The 14,713-nt window shown below is 42.7% G+C and overlaps 1 protein-coding gene across 4 annotated transcripts in view; it reads right to left on the reverse strand.

Annotated features, from left to right (window-relative positions):
* The window catches only part of tial1 (TIA1 cytotoxic granule-associated RNA binding protein-like 1), a 37,729-nt gene extending 32,247 nt beyond the window's left edge, over positions 1–5,482 (reverse strand). The window contains exons 1-2 of one of the 4 annotated variants that reach the window (XM_039743209.1): positions 5,065–5,482; positions 3,988–4,084 (exon numbers count right to left, since the gene is read on the reverse strand). In XM_039743209.1, coding sequence (XP_039599143.1) covers positions 3,988–4,084; positions 5,065–5,246 — 279 coding nt within the window. In that variant the 5' untranslated portion in view covers positions 5,247–5,482. The remainder of the gene's footprint in view (positions 1–3,987; positions 4,085–5,064) is intronic. The other 3 variants (XM_039743174.1, XM_039743272.1, XM_039743249.1) reach the window with 3 other exon arrangements.
* Positions 5,483–14,713: the final 9,231 nt, after the last annotated feature.

Raw genomic sequence — 14,713 nt, forward strand, 5'->3', positions numbered from 1 at the left:
TGAAAAAGCCAGTCCATTTATAGCCCATTTAATGGCCACATGCACCGACTGCAGAATGGCTGGGCTAAAAGCACCCTGTCCAGCACTACTGACCTCACATCTGGCTTTCGGATTGTTTTATTTAGAAGGTCTAAAGTCTGAAGGTGTACATGTTTGGCCTTGGAAATACACTGCTTGATTCCATTTCCAATCAAGTCTGGAGGAGCACAAATTAAACACTAATAAAACTAAACCCCACCAGGACCAACTGCCGAAACAAACAGAGCTGGGTAGGTAACTGGGCATGTTAGAAAGATTTACGGACAAAAATGTGGCAAGGTCATCCCACAGCAACATTATCCAACCCCAAAAACATTTACATCTAAAGAAAACTTTTCTTAGCACATAAAAACGTCCGACACACTGCATTCCATTTCTTGCTTTCATTTTCGATTTCTTTAGTGATGTAATGTTCCTAAACATTTCTTGTATGAACTGTTAAAGGGTGGCTGTATGTGTTTTTCCAACACTTCCTAGGAAACTCCCATGACTGCATGTTTTAATCCAGACACTTCCACACAGATTGTGTCATTCTTACTTTATAATAGGGTCGAATTAAGTTAACTGGTGATAGATATTTAAGAAATTAACAAAACTGCATCTTCCCTATAGCTTTACATATTTGTTTACCCTTTCGGTAGGGTTTAATTGTATCAAAATACTGAAGATTAGCAATGAAGAGTGCAGGTAAAGGAGAAAATGATTGTTAAAGGAGCACAGCTACTTCAGTACCATTTTCACTTGTCTACTCAAACATTTCTAATAAAACAGCGACAAGTAGTGTTACTGTCTTATGTGCAGAGTGAACACGGCACGGATGTCTTTACTCTCATTTAGAATTCAGTGTAGTCAACATCTGGATAAAGTTATGGTATGAAACTGTACAGAACATGGCAATTTAAAGAAATGGAAAATGAAGCTCAAGCTTTTGTCAGAAACAAATATTTCAGAATATTACTGTAAGAGAAACAGGAGGACAGCTTACTAAACAACAAGATCAATTAAAAGTAAGAACACACCAATTATCAAATCGGTTGGTATAAAAGCCACAGGGGTTTCCCCAAGACTGAACTTGAAACTTAAGTTTTCCATGCAATTATCTGCAGCTCTAAATAAGCAAAAAAAAAAAAAACATCTTAACACTTTGAAAGGTCCAGGCAAGACCCCCCCACCATTTAATAAAACAGGTCTTTTAGATACAGACAGACAATCTTATTTCTGATTTGGTAGATGCCTTTCTCCAAGGGGACGGAACATCTGAGATACAAATGGTTACATCTCTTTGGTCCCGGTCCCCCAACCGCGCTTTAGTTAAAGCACATGCAGGCAAAGTGACCTGGACATGGTCACAGTGTCAGCAGCAGGATTTGAACACAACCTCAAGGTCTGAAGTCCAAAGCCTTACCCACTATGCCACATTGCCCGCTTTCTACAATCTCAAGCTTTTACCTTTATAAAAATGATCCCTGGACATTTCCCTGGTGTTTGCTAACTGATTTTTTTTTTGTTTGTTTTTGCTGTACATTTAAAAATGAACACGAGGATATCTGTAGTGATCTTTAAAAATTGGACTGAATATTATATATTTTGTCTTACAGGTTAACTTGCCTTCAGCCATACTTCATCCACAACACAGCCTCTTAGAGCCTACCTTGGAGAGTTATGTACGTGACCATATACAGTGATGGGAAGACCAGCATATCAAAGGATACAACTTCACTCTCACAAATCCAATTAGGAGTCAAACACCCTAACAGGCAGATCTTTTGTAAGCTAAAGCACATAGATCAAAATTTCAAACAGACACCAACGCACTCGCTGATATCACACAAACGTAGGTACTGGGCCAGGAGCTGGAAGTTGGTTCAAAGAGATTCAAGGCATGAGAACTAAGCATTGTGTCGCCACCCATGATCCTTTATTAGTCACCGTAAAACCACACCCTAATGGGTGTCTAAAACTGGGCTCCCCTTTTCAGTTTTAGGGTTAAGTTTGCTATCCCCAAAATTCAAAGCTATTACTTGTTAATCAAGTTATATATTAAATTTGCCATATAAAACGGCATTCTAAAGTGAAGCGTTTTTTTATATATATAAATTATAAACATAGCTTTTTAGTTCTTACAGCTTAAAATAGGGCTAAAGGGCACAGTTCCATAGTTGAATGTGAAAGCCATAAAAAAAAAAAACTTACCAAGCATGTCCACTTTGAAGCAGCAATGCTTTTGATTTAAGGAAACACGCTTTTCATATTTATGAGGCATTCATAGTATACCAAAAGAAAACTAGAAATAAATTTTACAAGAAGTTCTCTGAATGATTTGAGGAGGAGGCTGGGGAGTATGTGCTGACAGCGTGTTGCCGTACCCACCATGCACCAGGATTAGGACCAGAGTGCAGCAGGTGACACCTATCTGAAACAGTGCAAGGTTTTTTTTTTTTTGTTGTTTTTTTTTTAAATACATAAATGGTGGCTGGGGTGCTAATCCTGCTACCAACCATAACCCCAAAAAAGTTTTCCCTTCAAGACTGATGACCTACTTGCTGGGCTGGAAGCAGATTAAAGTCACACCCAGGACAAAGAAAATGCAGGTGAAAGGGCCTTCAAGGGCACAACTGAGCAGAGTCACTTCTGGTGTTTATGAGATTCAACCTGGCAACCTTCCGATTTGAGGTAAGAAAATATTTCCTGTTTGTCTGCTCACAGCTGCCATGAGAACTGTGCGAGTGTAGAGTTAAATAATGAAACTGATCAGCATGAAAGCAAACTCCAGTTTGAAACCGTTTAGAGCAACTATTCAAGAAAGTGATTCAAAAATGCTCCTATCTAGGAAGTAAACCAACTTGAAAACTTTTTTTAAAAATTAAACTTTGTGGTAATCATGATACCTTAAAAAGGTATGGCTTTAACGCTTAGGTTGTACGTGAACACTGAAATGGAAGACCTGTGAAGTATTACTGGACTTCTCAGTGGATGACTACTTAGAGTAAAAGAGGATATGCTCCTGATCACCCATTACTGAAACCAACTGCAGTTCCAAACATATTTCAGGGGAGTCATTTTGCTGCAGCTACAGCTGAAGCAGGCTGAAATGCAGAGCAATACAGAATATTAACAAAGGAAATGTTGGTTATGAGCAAACTGAACATTTTATAAATGGAGTAGCTATCATGTAGGACTGCAAAGTAGAACCAATTTACTGGGGCTGCTTCACGGATCTAGCAGAGTGTTCTCCTCAACACATGTACAAAGCCATAAAGAACTTGAAATGGCCATTCAGGCGAGTATGACCAGAACTGTGCATAGCTCTGTGTGTAGAAGTTGTCCCTGTGACAGGCTGGCACCCATTTCTTGCTTTGCACACAGGGCCACAGAGGGAGTGACAACTGGCGAGATGAGGTGCAGATGGCCAAATCACACACAGATTTTACTTTTTTCTTTTATTCCTTTATAAAGCAACAAGGTTACACTAGTTAACAATATTTGTAAAGAAATTCCAAGACCTGGGTTATCCGATAATATTCCTGCTTTGAAAATTGAATGTACTCAGCAAGTTTAGGCTTTTTTTGGGGGGGGCTGAAGGAAACCAGGGTCCTATATTAAACAGCAAAAACAGACATATTTTTTTAAATTTATAAAAACAAGCTTCACTTCAGAACACATTATGTAACAAATTTAAATATACAGTACTATGATTGTTGTGTACATTTTATAAAATATTTTTCTAAATTTCACTAAAATTTGCAGTGTGCTCTTAACAGTATATGACAAATAAAATGTGATTCGATTTGAATGCGAGTTCCATAACCTCGATTTACTGACAATTCCCCAACAGGAATGTCTGTCCCTTAAGGAGACTCCCGTTAATCGGGGGTTACCGTGGAACTTGCTGTAGTAGTTGGCAATGGGCATTCAACTTTCACCCTAGAGAATATGGAGCCTGCTTACCTCTGTGATCATCTTACAACTCTTGCAGGGCCCAATCTGGCTGAATAACTGAAGGATCAGGACTTCCGTTACATCTCTGGACAGGTTGCCTACATAGCTGAAAAATAAGAGAAGAGTGAAGGAGACTTACTAAACTAAACTAAAGCATCGGTTTACCTCACGTAGCAAGCTGAAAAAACCCAGTTACAAGCATTCAGAATCATCAACACAGTCAGTGGGCTCTTCGGTGGTTCACCCCTGTCGATGTAAAGCGCTTTATAAATGCAAGGTCTTCGTTTTAAAACGGTGAAAGGGAACAGGGCATTCGTCTTCGTTCTACGCGTGGCACGGCGTTAAAAGTCAACCGAAAGCGACACGAAGTCTTCGGCGGATGTTGGCACGCTAAAGTTTTCCATGAGCAACCCGGACTATCACTGAATTTAGATATTTCGAGCGACCCCCGCGTTCGTTCAAATGTCCCACATGGACAAGCCGAGCCCGCACTCCCCATATCGAGGGCCCCCCCCGGACCTGCGCAGCGCCATCAAAGCACGCAGTTACAGGCGCCCCTGGGTTTGCGAATCCTCGGCCTAACGAAAAGCCTCCACCTTGCGCAAGCAACGACAAACACAAAAACCGAAAGGCTCCTCAACTTCGAGAAGTCGGACGTCCCTATGACAAGGCCTGCACCGAGCCGAGCTCCACGAGGCGTCGCCGTGCCCTTTAAACGCACTTTTATTATCGGGGTGCTCGGTCAGCGCCGAGCTTCACATTGTGTGCCGCCCGCTAAACGGAAACGCACGCCGCCGACCTTTACAAGAACAACGTAGCGAGCAAGACAGCTCCCGCAAAGTTGGCTCTCCTGTCCACGGCAACGAGCACGGAAAACCATCCGAACCCGCGCCGCCTCGTGCTCCACAACTCGATGGCCACTAACGAAAAAGGACGAACAAAGGAACGGCACGGCCTGCTAGGCATTGCCGCTTGACCTGCCAGTCGGCCGGCAGCCACCCTTCCACAAGTCGAGGTGCGCAAGTGACGGCGGTTACAAAACGCGTCTCACGGGCACGCGAAAGGAACTCGCGCTTTCCTACTTACAGGGTCTTCGGATTGCTGTCGTCGTCCATGGTCGGGTAGATGTGCGAGTTATCGTCGTGTAAACCCGCCGTATTTTGGGACTCCGCAAACTGGCCCGGGAAGATTTCTTTCTCTGGTAAAAGGTAGAAAATGGCGGAAACCGGCGAGTCAGGAAAGCCAGAGCTGCACATGCGCATTGCCATCCCTTCCCTTCAGAAACGGAAACGTATTACGAAGCAATGGCATCCACTCGCAGCCCACCGAAGCGATTTAAATAGAGCGAGAGAGGGCCGGTCGCGGCGCGTATCCACTACGAGTAATGTCATCAAAGGTAATCAATACACAGGCGCAGGCGAATCTCGTTTTGTTCTTGTTTTTATTATCTTGATCAGCATATTGTACGTTGTAGTTCCGATTGGCACTGTGCTTTCGATCTAAAGGGTGACGCTGTAGACGCTCGCAGAAAGACTACAAATCCCGACATGCCGCGCGCCATTTTTCGTCAGAAGAGTCGGGCCGTGACGTAACGGATATCGTCTCGCAGTTGGTTGGTTCTGACTGGCTGTCGGCTCGGAATAGGCGGCTGCGGCTTATTTGTCTTTGCTACACACTGGTGTCCCTTCCAGTAGTGACAGGCGGATGAAGACCCTTGAAGGTACTGTAGGTTATTCCTGATTGCCGAGAAAAAAATCTGAAAATACTGACATCTGGCGGTACACAGAACTCATTCGAGCCAGTAGGGAAGTCGAGCTAGCCGAGGAAGCGCACTTATCAAATGGTTTCAATCAGACAAGTACTCTAAAAGAGCGCTGTGTGTTCGTTTTGATCTTATGACAATCGTGTTGTCTTTAAAAAGACAGTTAATACACATGTTAATATGTGTTATACAGTATTCTACAATAAAATAATGTTTAAATGTGTTGTCCTAAAGATTAAATTTGTTGCCGTTACGAATATTGTAGCGCCGCGCATCGGTCTGTCGTGGTGAAAAAGGAGCTGAGCCGTAAGGCAAAGCTCTCAATTTACCAGTCGATCTACGCTCCTACCCTCACCTATGGTCATGTGCTATGAGTAGTGACCGAAAGAACGAGATCGCGAATACAAGCGGCTGAAATGAGTTTCCTTCGCAGGGTGTCTGGGCTTTCCCTTAAGGATAGGGTGAGGAGCTCAGTCATCCGGGAGGGGCTCAGAGTAGAGAGAGGAGTCAGATGAGGTGGCTCGGGCATCTGATCAGGATGCCTCCTGGACGCCTCCCTGGTGAGGTGTTCCGGGCACGTCCAACTGGGAGGAGGCCCCGGGGAAGACCCAGGACACGCTGGAGGGACTATGTCTCCCGGCTGGCCTGGGAATGCCTTGGGATTCTCACCGAAGAGCTGGAAGAAGTGGCCAGGGAGAGGGAAGTCTGGGCCTCTCTGCTTAAGCTGCTGCCCCCGCGACCCGACCTCGGATAAGCGGAAGAGGATGGATGGATGGATGGATGTTTGGGTAATAATTGCACCAAGAGATTTAGAGAATGTGCTTGAGGAACTGAGCACAGATGTGACGGTTTACAAAATGTACCCACAACTCTTACAAATACCACTTCTTTAATGGCATTTCACTGGGTTGCTTGGTAAAGAACCATTTCATTCTTGGAAGGCTTCCTTGTATATGAATTTGATTCTTCAGGCTTTGAAAAGGTTCCTAATATGTGAACAACTCTGAAGTTCTGAATGTACAGCAGGCGACCTAGCGGGATATTGAAGATCAAGAAATCTGAACTTTTAGCCTGTGTCATTGTATGCAGGAACAGACCTTTACACGTCACAACCCCACTGGTATTTCAAACCCAGCCAACCTGTGGGAAGATCATGGGCAGTGTGAGCTTGGAAAAAAAAAAAAAAAACCTGATTAAATCCTGCACTGATCCAATGTGGGGGCTCCTGCAAAGGGGGCCCTAAGGGTAATGGCTGGCAGACTGAGCTCAGTAAGCCCCTCACTGGCTCCGTGATGGGTTGTACCCACTTTTTAATGTTGTAACGCAGCAAATGTGTGCTGTTGGTGGCCTTTAGATTTGGATTGTAAAAGTCTAAATAACAGTTTGAGCATCTTATTTACATATTATTGGGATAGCTTGTGGGCAGAGTGGGTTGGGTGTCTCTTGGTGGCCCTTGGCACGGCTGTCTCTGGGCCATGCCAGTTGACTCAAACAGTTTTCAAACGTTTTCTCTTTTTCTGGTGGCTTTTAATTATCCCGAGTTTGCTCAAAACAAAAACTCCAAATGCTTGTTTACTCCACATACATTTAGTCCAACTCGAAAAGCCGTCTCCAGTGTCTCACAAACTGCAGTCTGTCCGGCAGATAGTCCATCATCCAGGACACCACAGGCTCACCCACCTGCATCTCTCCGAGGTGACCCTTATCAGGGATGGTATTAAAGACACTGGAGAAATCCGAACACCTCCTCCTACGAGTGCTGTCAGCTTTGTCCAGGTAAGAATAAGCCTTGTGGAGCAGAAAGGTCATTGTCATTGCATCCTCCTCTCCAGTCTTTGTCTGATAGGCAGACTGCACAAGAGCACCCGTGTAGTCCGGGACCAGCCTCTCAAGGTCTTCATGATGTAACACACAAGTGCCACTGCTCTGTAGTCTTTAGGTGAAGAGGCACCCACCGCACACTGGAGGCTATTTTCCACAGCAGTGGCCTTAGGGACAGACTGATGAGGTGACAGAGGACACCACAGTGTTGGTCAGCACAGGCCTTAAGAACTCAAGGACCGACTCCATCTGGTCCCGCAGCTTCTCCTGTCTGTACCTTCCTCCTAAGTTGTCTCCTTTCTTGGTCTTCAGTTATGGACAGTCAGAGGTGGACTCATCACTGGCCATTCCAGGCGACAGGGTGGGGGGGGAATGTGCTGTTCATGGAATATCTCTTAGAGAATTGGTTCAGGGTGTTCTCTTTGTCCATGTCCCCTTCGAGCTCCTGAGCCCCCACAGTGCAGTCATTCTGCCCACTCCAAAAAAAAAAAAAATGGCAGAAGAAAATCAAGCAGGTTTCAGAAAAGGGACAACAAGATGCAATTGTCAAAACGGGAAACGTTAGAGAGAAGTACAAGCTTACATGATTTTACAAAAGACATTTGATGAAGTAAAACAAACGGAGTGACTGGAGGTCATGTGACAGGCCACGACAGCAGAAACTGAAATCCAACAAATCCAAGATGGAGGTTTGTGTTAGAAATGCAATTGGAAGTTCAAGATGATTTGCAATAAAAATCCAGTGTAAGACAGTGACGTGTGTTTGTCACATCCATTGTTGAATTTAAACCGGGAACGTTTAATAAGAGCTGCACTGTGGGGGTGACACCATGCTGATAGCCGAGTTCAAATTAGACCTACAGAAACAAATCGACTGTACACACCAAACACTCAGCTCACCAACCGGTGAAGTGAAGAACATCGATGGCACCCATCAAGGGTGGCACAGATTAGGCAGCACATGAACTGCAATTCAACAAGGTGACGTGTTGGGCAAGTGTAAGCATCTGAGCGACTTTGGCCAGGGCCAGAGTGTGATGGCGAGACAACTGGCTCAGAGTGTCTCCAAACCATGGAGCAGGGTGGTCAGTATCTACAAAAAGGTTGTCCAAGAAAGGACTACCAGTGACAGGCACCCAAGGCTCACCGTTACACACTGGGTTCAAAGGCAAGCCTGTCTGGGACAGCCCCACAGAAGATGATGATCATCTGGACAGTGGAATAGATGAGGTCCGATTGTCTGGAGATCTCCTGATCTCTCTTCTTCTTCATGAAGGCCTCGGAGAGCTCCTGTCTCTCTCAGCACGTGGATAACACAAAGTTCAGCCACTAAACTGAAAACTGGCCGAGTTAATTTAAAGAAGAGGACACGTTCAGAACAGATTGAATTCATCAGGACCTGATGTCAGCCTGAGGCAGTCATGAATGGAGGGGTGCGCTTCATTTATGTTTATTTCAATTATACAACAGCCTCTATAAAATGTAAATTATATGACATTAACTATCTATAGAGGCTGCTTACACAGAGACCTCCTCTGCATAGGTCCACTTTCTGGACGTTTAAAAAGAAAACACATCTCATGGGGGGTACTTACTTTTTCACATGACTGCCTGTCAGGTCGTAATCACTCAAACCTGGCACCATGTGTTCTGGCTGTGTCCAGTCTGGGCACATTCTTATTAAGTTAGTGATATACTGTGCCAACTGTGCTACTCGACTTAAATGAGTTGAAATCTAAGCAATCGATGTAGACCACCTATTGTAATGTATTTTGTAAAACATAAAGGTTATAAAATGCATTGAGTTTATCACGCCAACATTTGTTGCAGTAAAATGCATTGCACTTGTCATTCGGACAGATGGCACGTCACAAACATTGGTGGTAATGAATGTATTACTACAAACACGTGTGATGCACCATCTGTTGGAATGACAAATGCAATGTGCCATGTCTGTATTACATGCCATTTGGTATGGGATTTGTTCAAAGCAGTGTTAATGTTTGCAGTTCACCATCTGTTGGAATGACAGATGCATTAAAGCGTGCAGTGCATCATCTTTTGCAATGTATCTTCTAATGTATGTAGTACTGTAGTAATTAAATAAATCACATTTGTTTTCATATTTTTATTGAATTTATTAAAAGCAAGTAACATTCCATACAAACAAGTCAAATTTAAGCTTACAGTGCACCACCTATTGCAATTTATTTTTGTAATAACAACAACATTTATTTCTAGAACACGCTTTCATACAAATGATGGAGCTCAAAGTGCTTTACAGGATGAAAAAAGGAAAAATATGAGAAAAAAATTAGACAATACTAATTAACAAAGAATAAAGTAAAGTAATGTAATGCATGTAAGTAAGAAAATTCATCACATTTGCCATTCCAATAGATGGCACAAAAGCAAACATTTGTAGTAATAAAATCTTTTGTGTCTGTGTTATATGTTGTTTGGTATTGGATTCGTTTAAAGCAGTGTTAGTGATTGCCATGTGCCATCTGTTGGAATAAGAATGCAATCCATTTCATCACTGTCAAAGTTTGCAACATGCCAACTGTTGGGATTAAAAAAATACATTAAAGTTTGCCCTGTGCCATCTATTGCAATCTATTTCGTGATGCATGTAGTAACAGAATGCATCACATTTGTCATTCTAACAGATGGTACATCACAAACATTTGTAGTAATAAACTCTTTTGAAATGACACATATGGCATCGCATATGTCTGTGTTATAAGCCATTTGGTTAGGGATTCATAAAAGAAAGTATTAACATTCGTGACGTGCCACTTGTTGGAATGACAAAAGCAATGCATTTCATTACTATAAATGTTTGCAGTGAGCTATCTGCTGGGATGATAAATGCATTGCAGTCATCTATTGCAATGAATTTTGTAATGCATGTAGTAATAAAACGAGTCACATTTGTCATTCCTCCAGATGGTGCATCACAAACATTTGTAGTAATAAACTGCCTTAGCACAAATGTTGGAATGACAAATACAATGCATTTTATTAACACATACATTATACAGTATATTACACTCCAGACGTTCACACTCAGGTCTGTGTTGATGACGTTCACACTCTGACACTGGTGTGTTGTGTTTCTCCCTGGATCTTCTGTGTTGTCTCTTCATTGTTGTTTCTGTTCATTTTTGATGCTCTTTGTTTTATATGTTCTTGGTGTTCTGTGGGTAGAACCCCCGAGGGGCTCTGCCAAGGGACCACCTTCTGTCTGGACATGTTTGGCTTCGGCTGCTGTTTCAGGTAAACCGTGCTGCCTTAGTTTTCCCTTTGCCTCACCATATTTGTGTGCTTCTTTAACGTCAAATAAATAAATTCTTCATTTGTAATCATTCTTCCTTTTCCCTTTTATTACAATTTGCATTTTTTCTTCATTCATTTTGTACCTTTTCTTAGATGTTTTTTTCCCCAGAAAGTGTTATTTTTTACCATGTTTTCCGTGCAGCCATTTTGTTTGTCATGGGAGCCGCCATTTTGTGGCGCAGTTGTTGTTGCTGCCTTGCCAGGGAGGAGTTAGTGGCTGTGACATCACAGGTGTCATGGACTAGGAGTCCCACAACACTTTCTAAAATAACTTGTAAAAAATGCCCATTAGAGGGGGAGGTCAGCATCAAACCCCGGCTGGAAATGACATCAAACAGAGAGTCCTTTATAAATGAAATGATTTCTTATCACAAAACTGCTCTGACTCACTAAGAAGCTCTGAAGAGCACAAAAGGAATAAATGAATTGCTGGCAGAGAAAGTCCCAAAAACACAAGCTAGGGGCAAAGTCAAAAAGCAGAGCAAGAAATGAAAAAATACGTAAGGGCAATAAGTAGAGCAAACACAAGTCAACTCACCACCCACTGGCACGTTCAAAATGAGCCGCCAGGAATTGTGGGAGACTCTCCAGATTTATAGGGCGCGGGGCAGTCTATGGTGGTGATTGGCAGGTGGCCCCGCCTCTTGGGGGATGTCCCACAAACACATGCAGCCGATAGACAAAGGAGCTCAAAGAATCAGGCACAGGATTAATGATAGAAACATAAATAAAAGAATCAAAAAGAGACCCTGGCTGAGACGGGACACAAGCGTCCTGGGTATGAGGGTCACAAACTGATACTGTGGATTAAAGAACCAGAGAATGTCACGTGTCTTTATTCAGTTAGTCCTCCTCATCTTTTTGACTGGGTTTTAGGGTTTTTCACAGTTTTTAATGACTTCCCAGTGACTTCTTTGATTTTTCAGGTTCTTTATTAAGACTAGAATTACAAAACTTATAAGTCCAGCCCACCTTAAATCCGTTCGCACCTCTCCAGCAGCGTCTTTTGTCCTGTAAATGTGCTGATAAAGACAAGCAGCAAGCAGCCTGGTATCCCATTCCCCTGCCGCCGCAGAACGGGCACCAACTTCTCCAAGCTCGTGCCTTGATTGACTATCTGGGAGTGAAGTGCTGGAGTTTTAAAGTGGAAATAATAGCTCGTTATTTGGAACACATGCATTTCATGTGTGTTCCGTTTCTACAGTAATCTGTGTAAACACATTGTTAAAACAGAAACGTTTTTCATATTTTAGTAGTAAATGACAAAATGTTGGCATAAAATATAGAATGTGTGAAGCCTGAGGTCCAGAGACCAAATAAACACTTTCACAAAAGGTTCAAGGAAAAGGCAACAGCTTCCGAGGCGTAGCGGTAAGATTTGCTGACTTGTAATCAAGAGTCCCCGGTTCGATCCCGACTCACTCCTATATCTGCCATTTTCAGTAGCAAGCTGCTCTTATTGTTACTAGCCATCCATCCATTATCCAACCCGCTATATCCTACCACAGGGTCATGGGGGTCTGCTGGAGACAATGCCAGCCAACACAGGGCGCAAGGCAGGAAACAAACCCTAGGCAGGGCGCTAGACCACCTCGGGGCACACACACACCCACCCAGCACACACTTGGGACAATTTAGGATCGTCAATGCACCTCACCTGCATGTCTTTGGACTGGGGGAGGAAATGCAAACTCCACACAGGGAGGACCCAGGAAGCGAACACAGACGGGTCTCCTTACTGCAAGGCAGCAGCGCTACCCACTGTGCCACCGTGCCGCCCTTATTGTTAATATTATACAGTACACACATACACTTGGTTTGCATCTGTTACACATGGAGTACATTTATAGGACTTGTAAAAGTTACCTTTTTATTTTCACTTTTATTCTCTCACTCACGATCACGATACATATTACCGCCCCCCCACCTAGGGATCTGTCACTGTTAGTGTTTATTTGAAACTGGGAGAAACTGTAGATGTGAGTGGTGTGTTGAGAAATGGAACTGGACGTTCTCTGATCTGGAGGGATAGAAGCCGACACACAGACGCTGGTGAATCGGCCTTCTTTGTATCTCACCGTCATTTGATTTTCTTTTTATTCAGTTTTATTGAGTGTTCCTGCTCACGCTGAATTAGTATGCGCCTTATGGTCCATGATGTCAAAAAAAAAAAAACAGAGACATAGGTATATATGATATTTGGAATTATTCATTTCATGACCTGTGTAGTACATTTCAGAAAACATTGTGGCACGGATACAACATTATTCATATTATTCATATTCATTCACATAACATCTTGCGCTTGTAATCAGTGACCGCGGGTTTTTTTTTTTTCCCCGATCCTGCAAGTCTCTACATTGTTGTATGGTTTTGTTTCTTTTGTACTCCAAGACATGCAGAGGAAAGAATAGTACAGAGAGGTCGGTTCAGTGCTGTATGCAATCATTACATTCAAATGCTCACAATTCACACACACGCTACATTTACGACGTGCGTACCTGTTACAATGCGCACACTTCTCTCTGTGCTGTGGTTCCTGTTGCATTGAAAGGGCGCCTGACGCTGACTCAGCTTACTTTCCTGGGGAAACCGCTGTCTTGGAACAGAAACTTGCCGATGTTGCTTCCTCCTTTTCATTTTCCATCGCCTTTTCTAGTAAGATGCAACGACGAAGCTCCTCTGCAAGGCGAGCCACGAACACTCTTCTTTTCTCAGTGGCCCCCATGCAGGCCTTGTACAGTACATGTGCGTCGTTCACTGCCAGGCCAAGCTTGTCTTAGCACACAGCAACCGGCCACCTGCCGAGTGTTCCTGCCGCACTGAATAAGTTCTATACATGTAAAGACCGGCATTGGAAGGCAACAGCTTCTTGGTATTGCTGCCTTCAAAAATATACAGAGACAGACAGATGGATGTGAAAGGCGCTATATAATAAATAGATAGATAGATGGCAGACCTGCAACTTTTTACTTTCAGTTCAATAAATGAAACTGTTAGTTCGCACTGCCTGTTGATTTCTTGTGCAACATGTTACTGTGAAAATAGATAGATAGATATGAAAGGCACTATATAATAGATGGATAGATAGATATAAAAGGCACTATATAATAGATAGATAGATAGATGTGAAAGATGTGAAAGGCACTATGTAATAGATAGATAGATAGATAGATATTAAAGGCACTATATAATAGATAGATATGAAAGGCACTATATAATAGATAGATAGATAGATAGATAGATATGAAAGGCACTATATAATAGACAGATAGATATGAAAGGCACTATATAATAGATAGATAGATATGAAAGGCACTATATAATAGATAGATATGAAAGGCACTATATAATAGATAGATAGATAGATATGAAAGGCACTATATAATAGATAGATATGAAAGGCACTATATAATAGATAGATAGATAGACACTTTATTAATCCCAAGGGGAAATTCCCATACTCCAGCAGCAGCAAACAAATAAAATACAATATTAAATTAAAGAGTAATAACAATGCAGGTATAACAGACAATAACTTTGTATAATGTTAACGTTTACCCCCCAGGGTGGAAAAATAGTACAAATAAAAAGGAACAAAGCATTCCCATTCCTATTTGCAGCATGAATTTATAATGCAGGTTTTTCTTCCAGGCCTGGGCTGGTTGAGGTTCGCCTCATCCTTTTCCAATTCTTGCTGCAGGTTTTGAAGCCGTCAGCCTTTCTTCTGCTTCTGTGAAGATGACGTCGCTCCGATGCAATGACACTTTAGGAAAGCCAGGCTGTACAAACTCCTCCTTTTGATTCCTCCCT

The sequence above is a fragment of the Polypterus senegalus genome, chromosome 1 (genome assembly GCF_016835505.1).
Source record: "Polypterus senegalus isolate Bchr_013 chromosome 1, ASM1683550v1, whole genome shotgun sequence".
Classification (NCBI taxonomy): Eukaryota; Metazoa; Chordata; class Cladistia; order Polypteriformes; family Polypteridae; genus Polypterus; species Polypterus senegalus.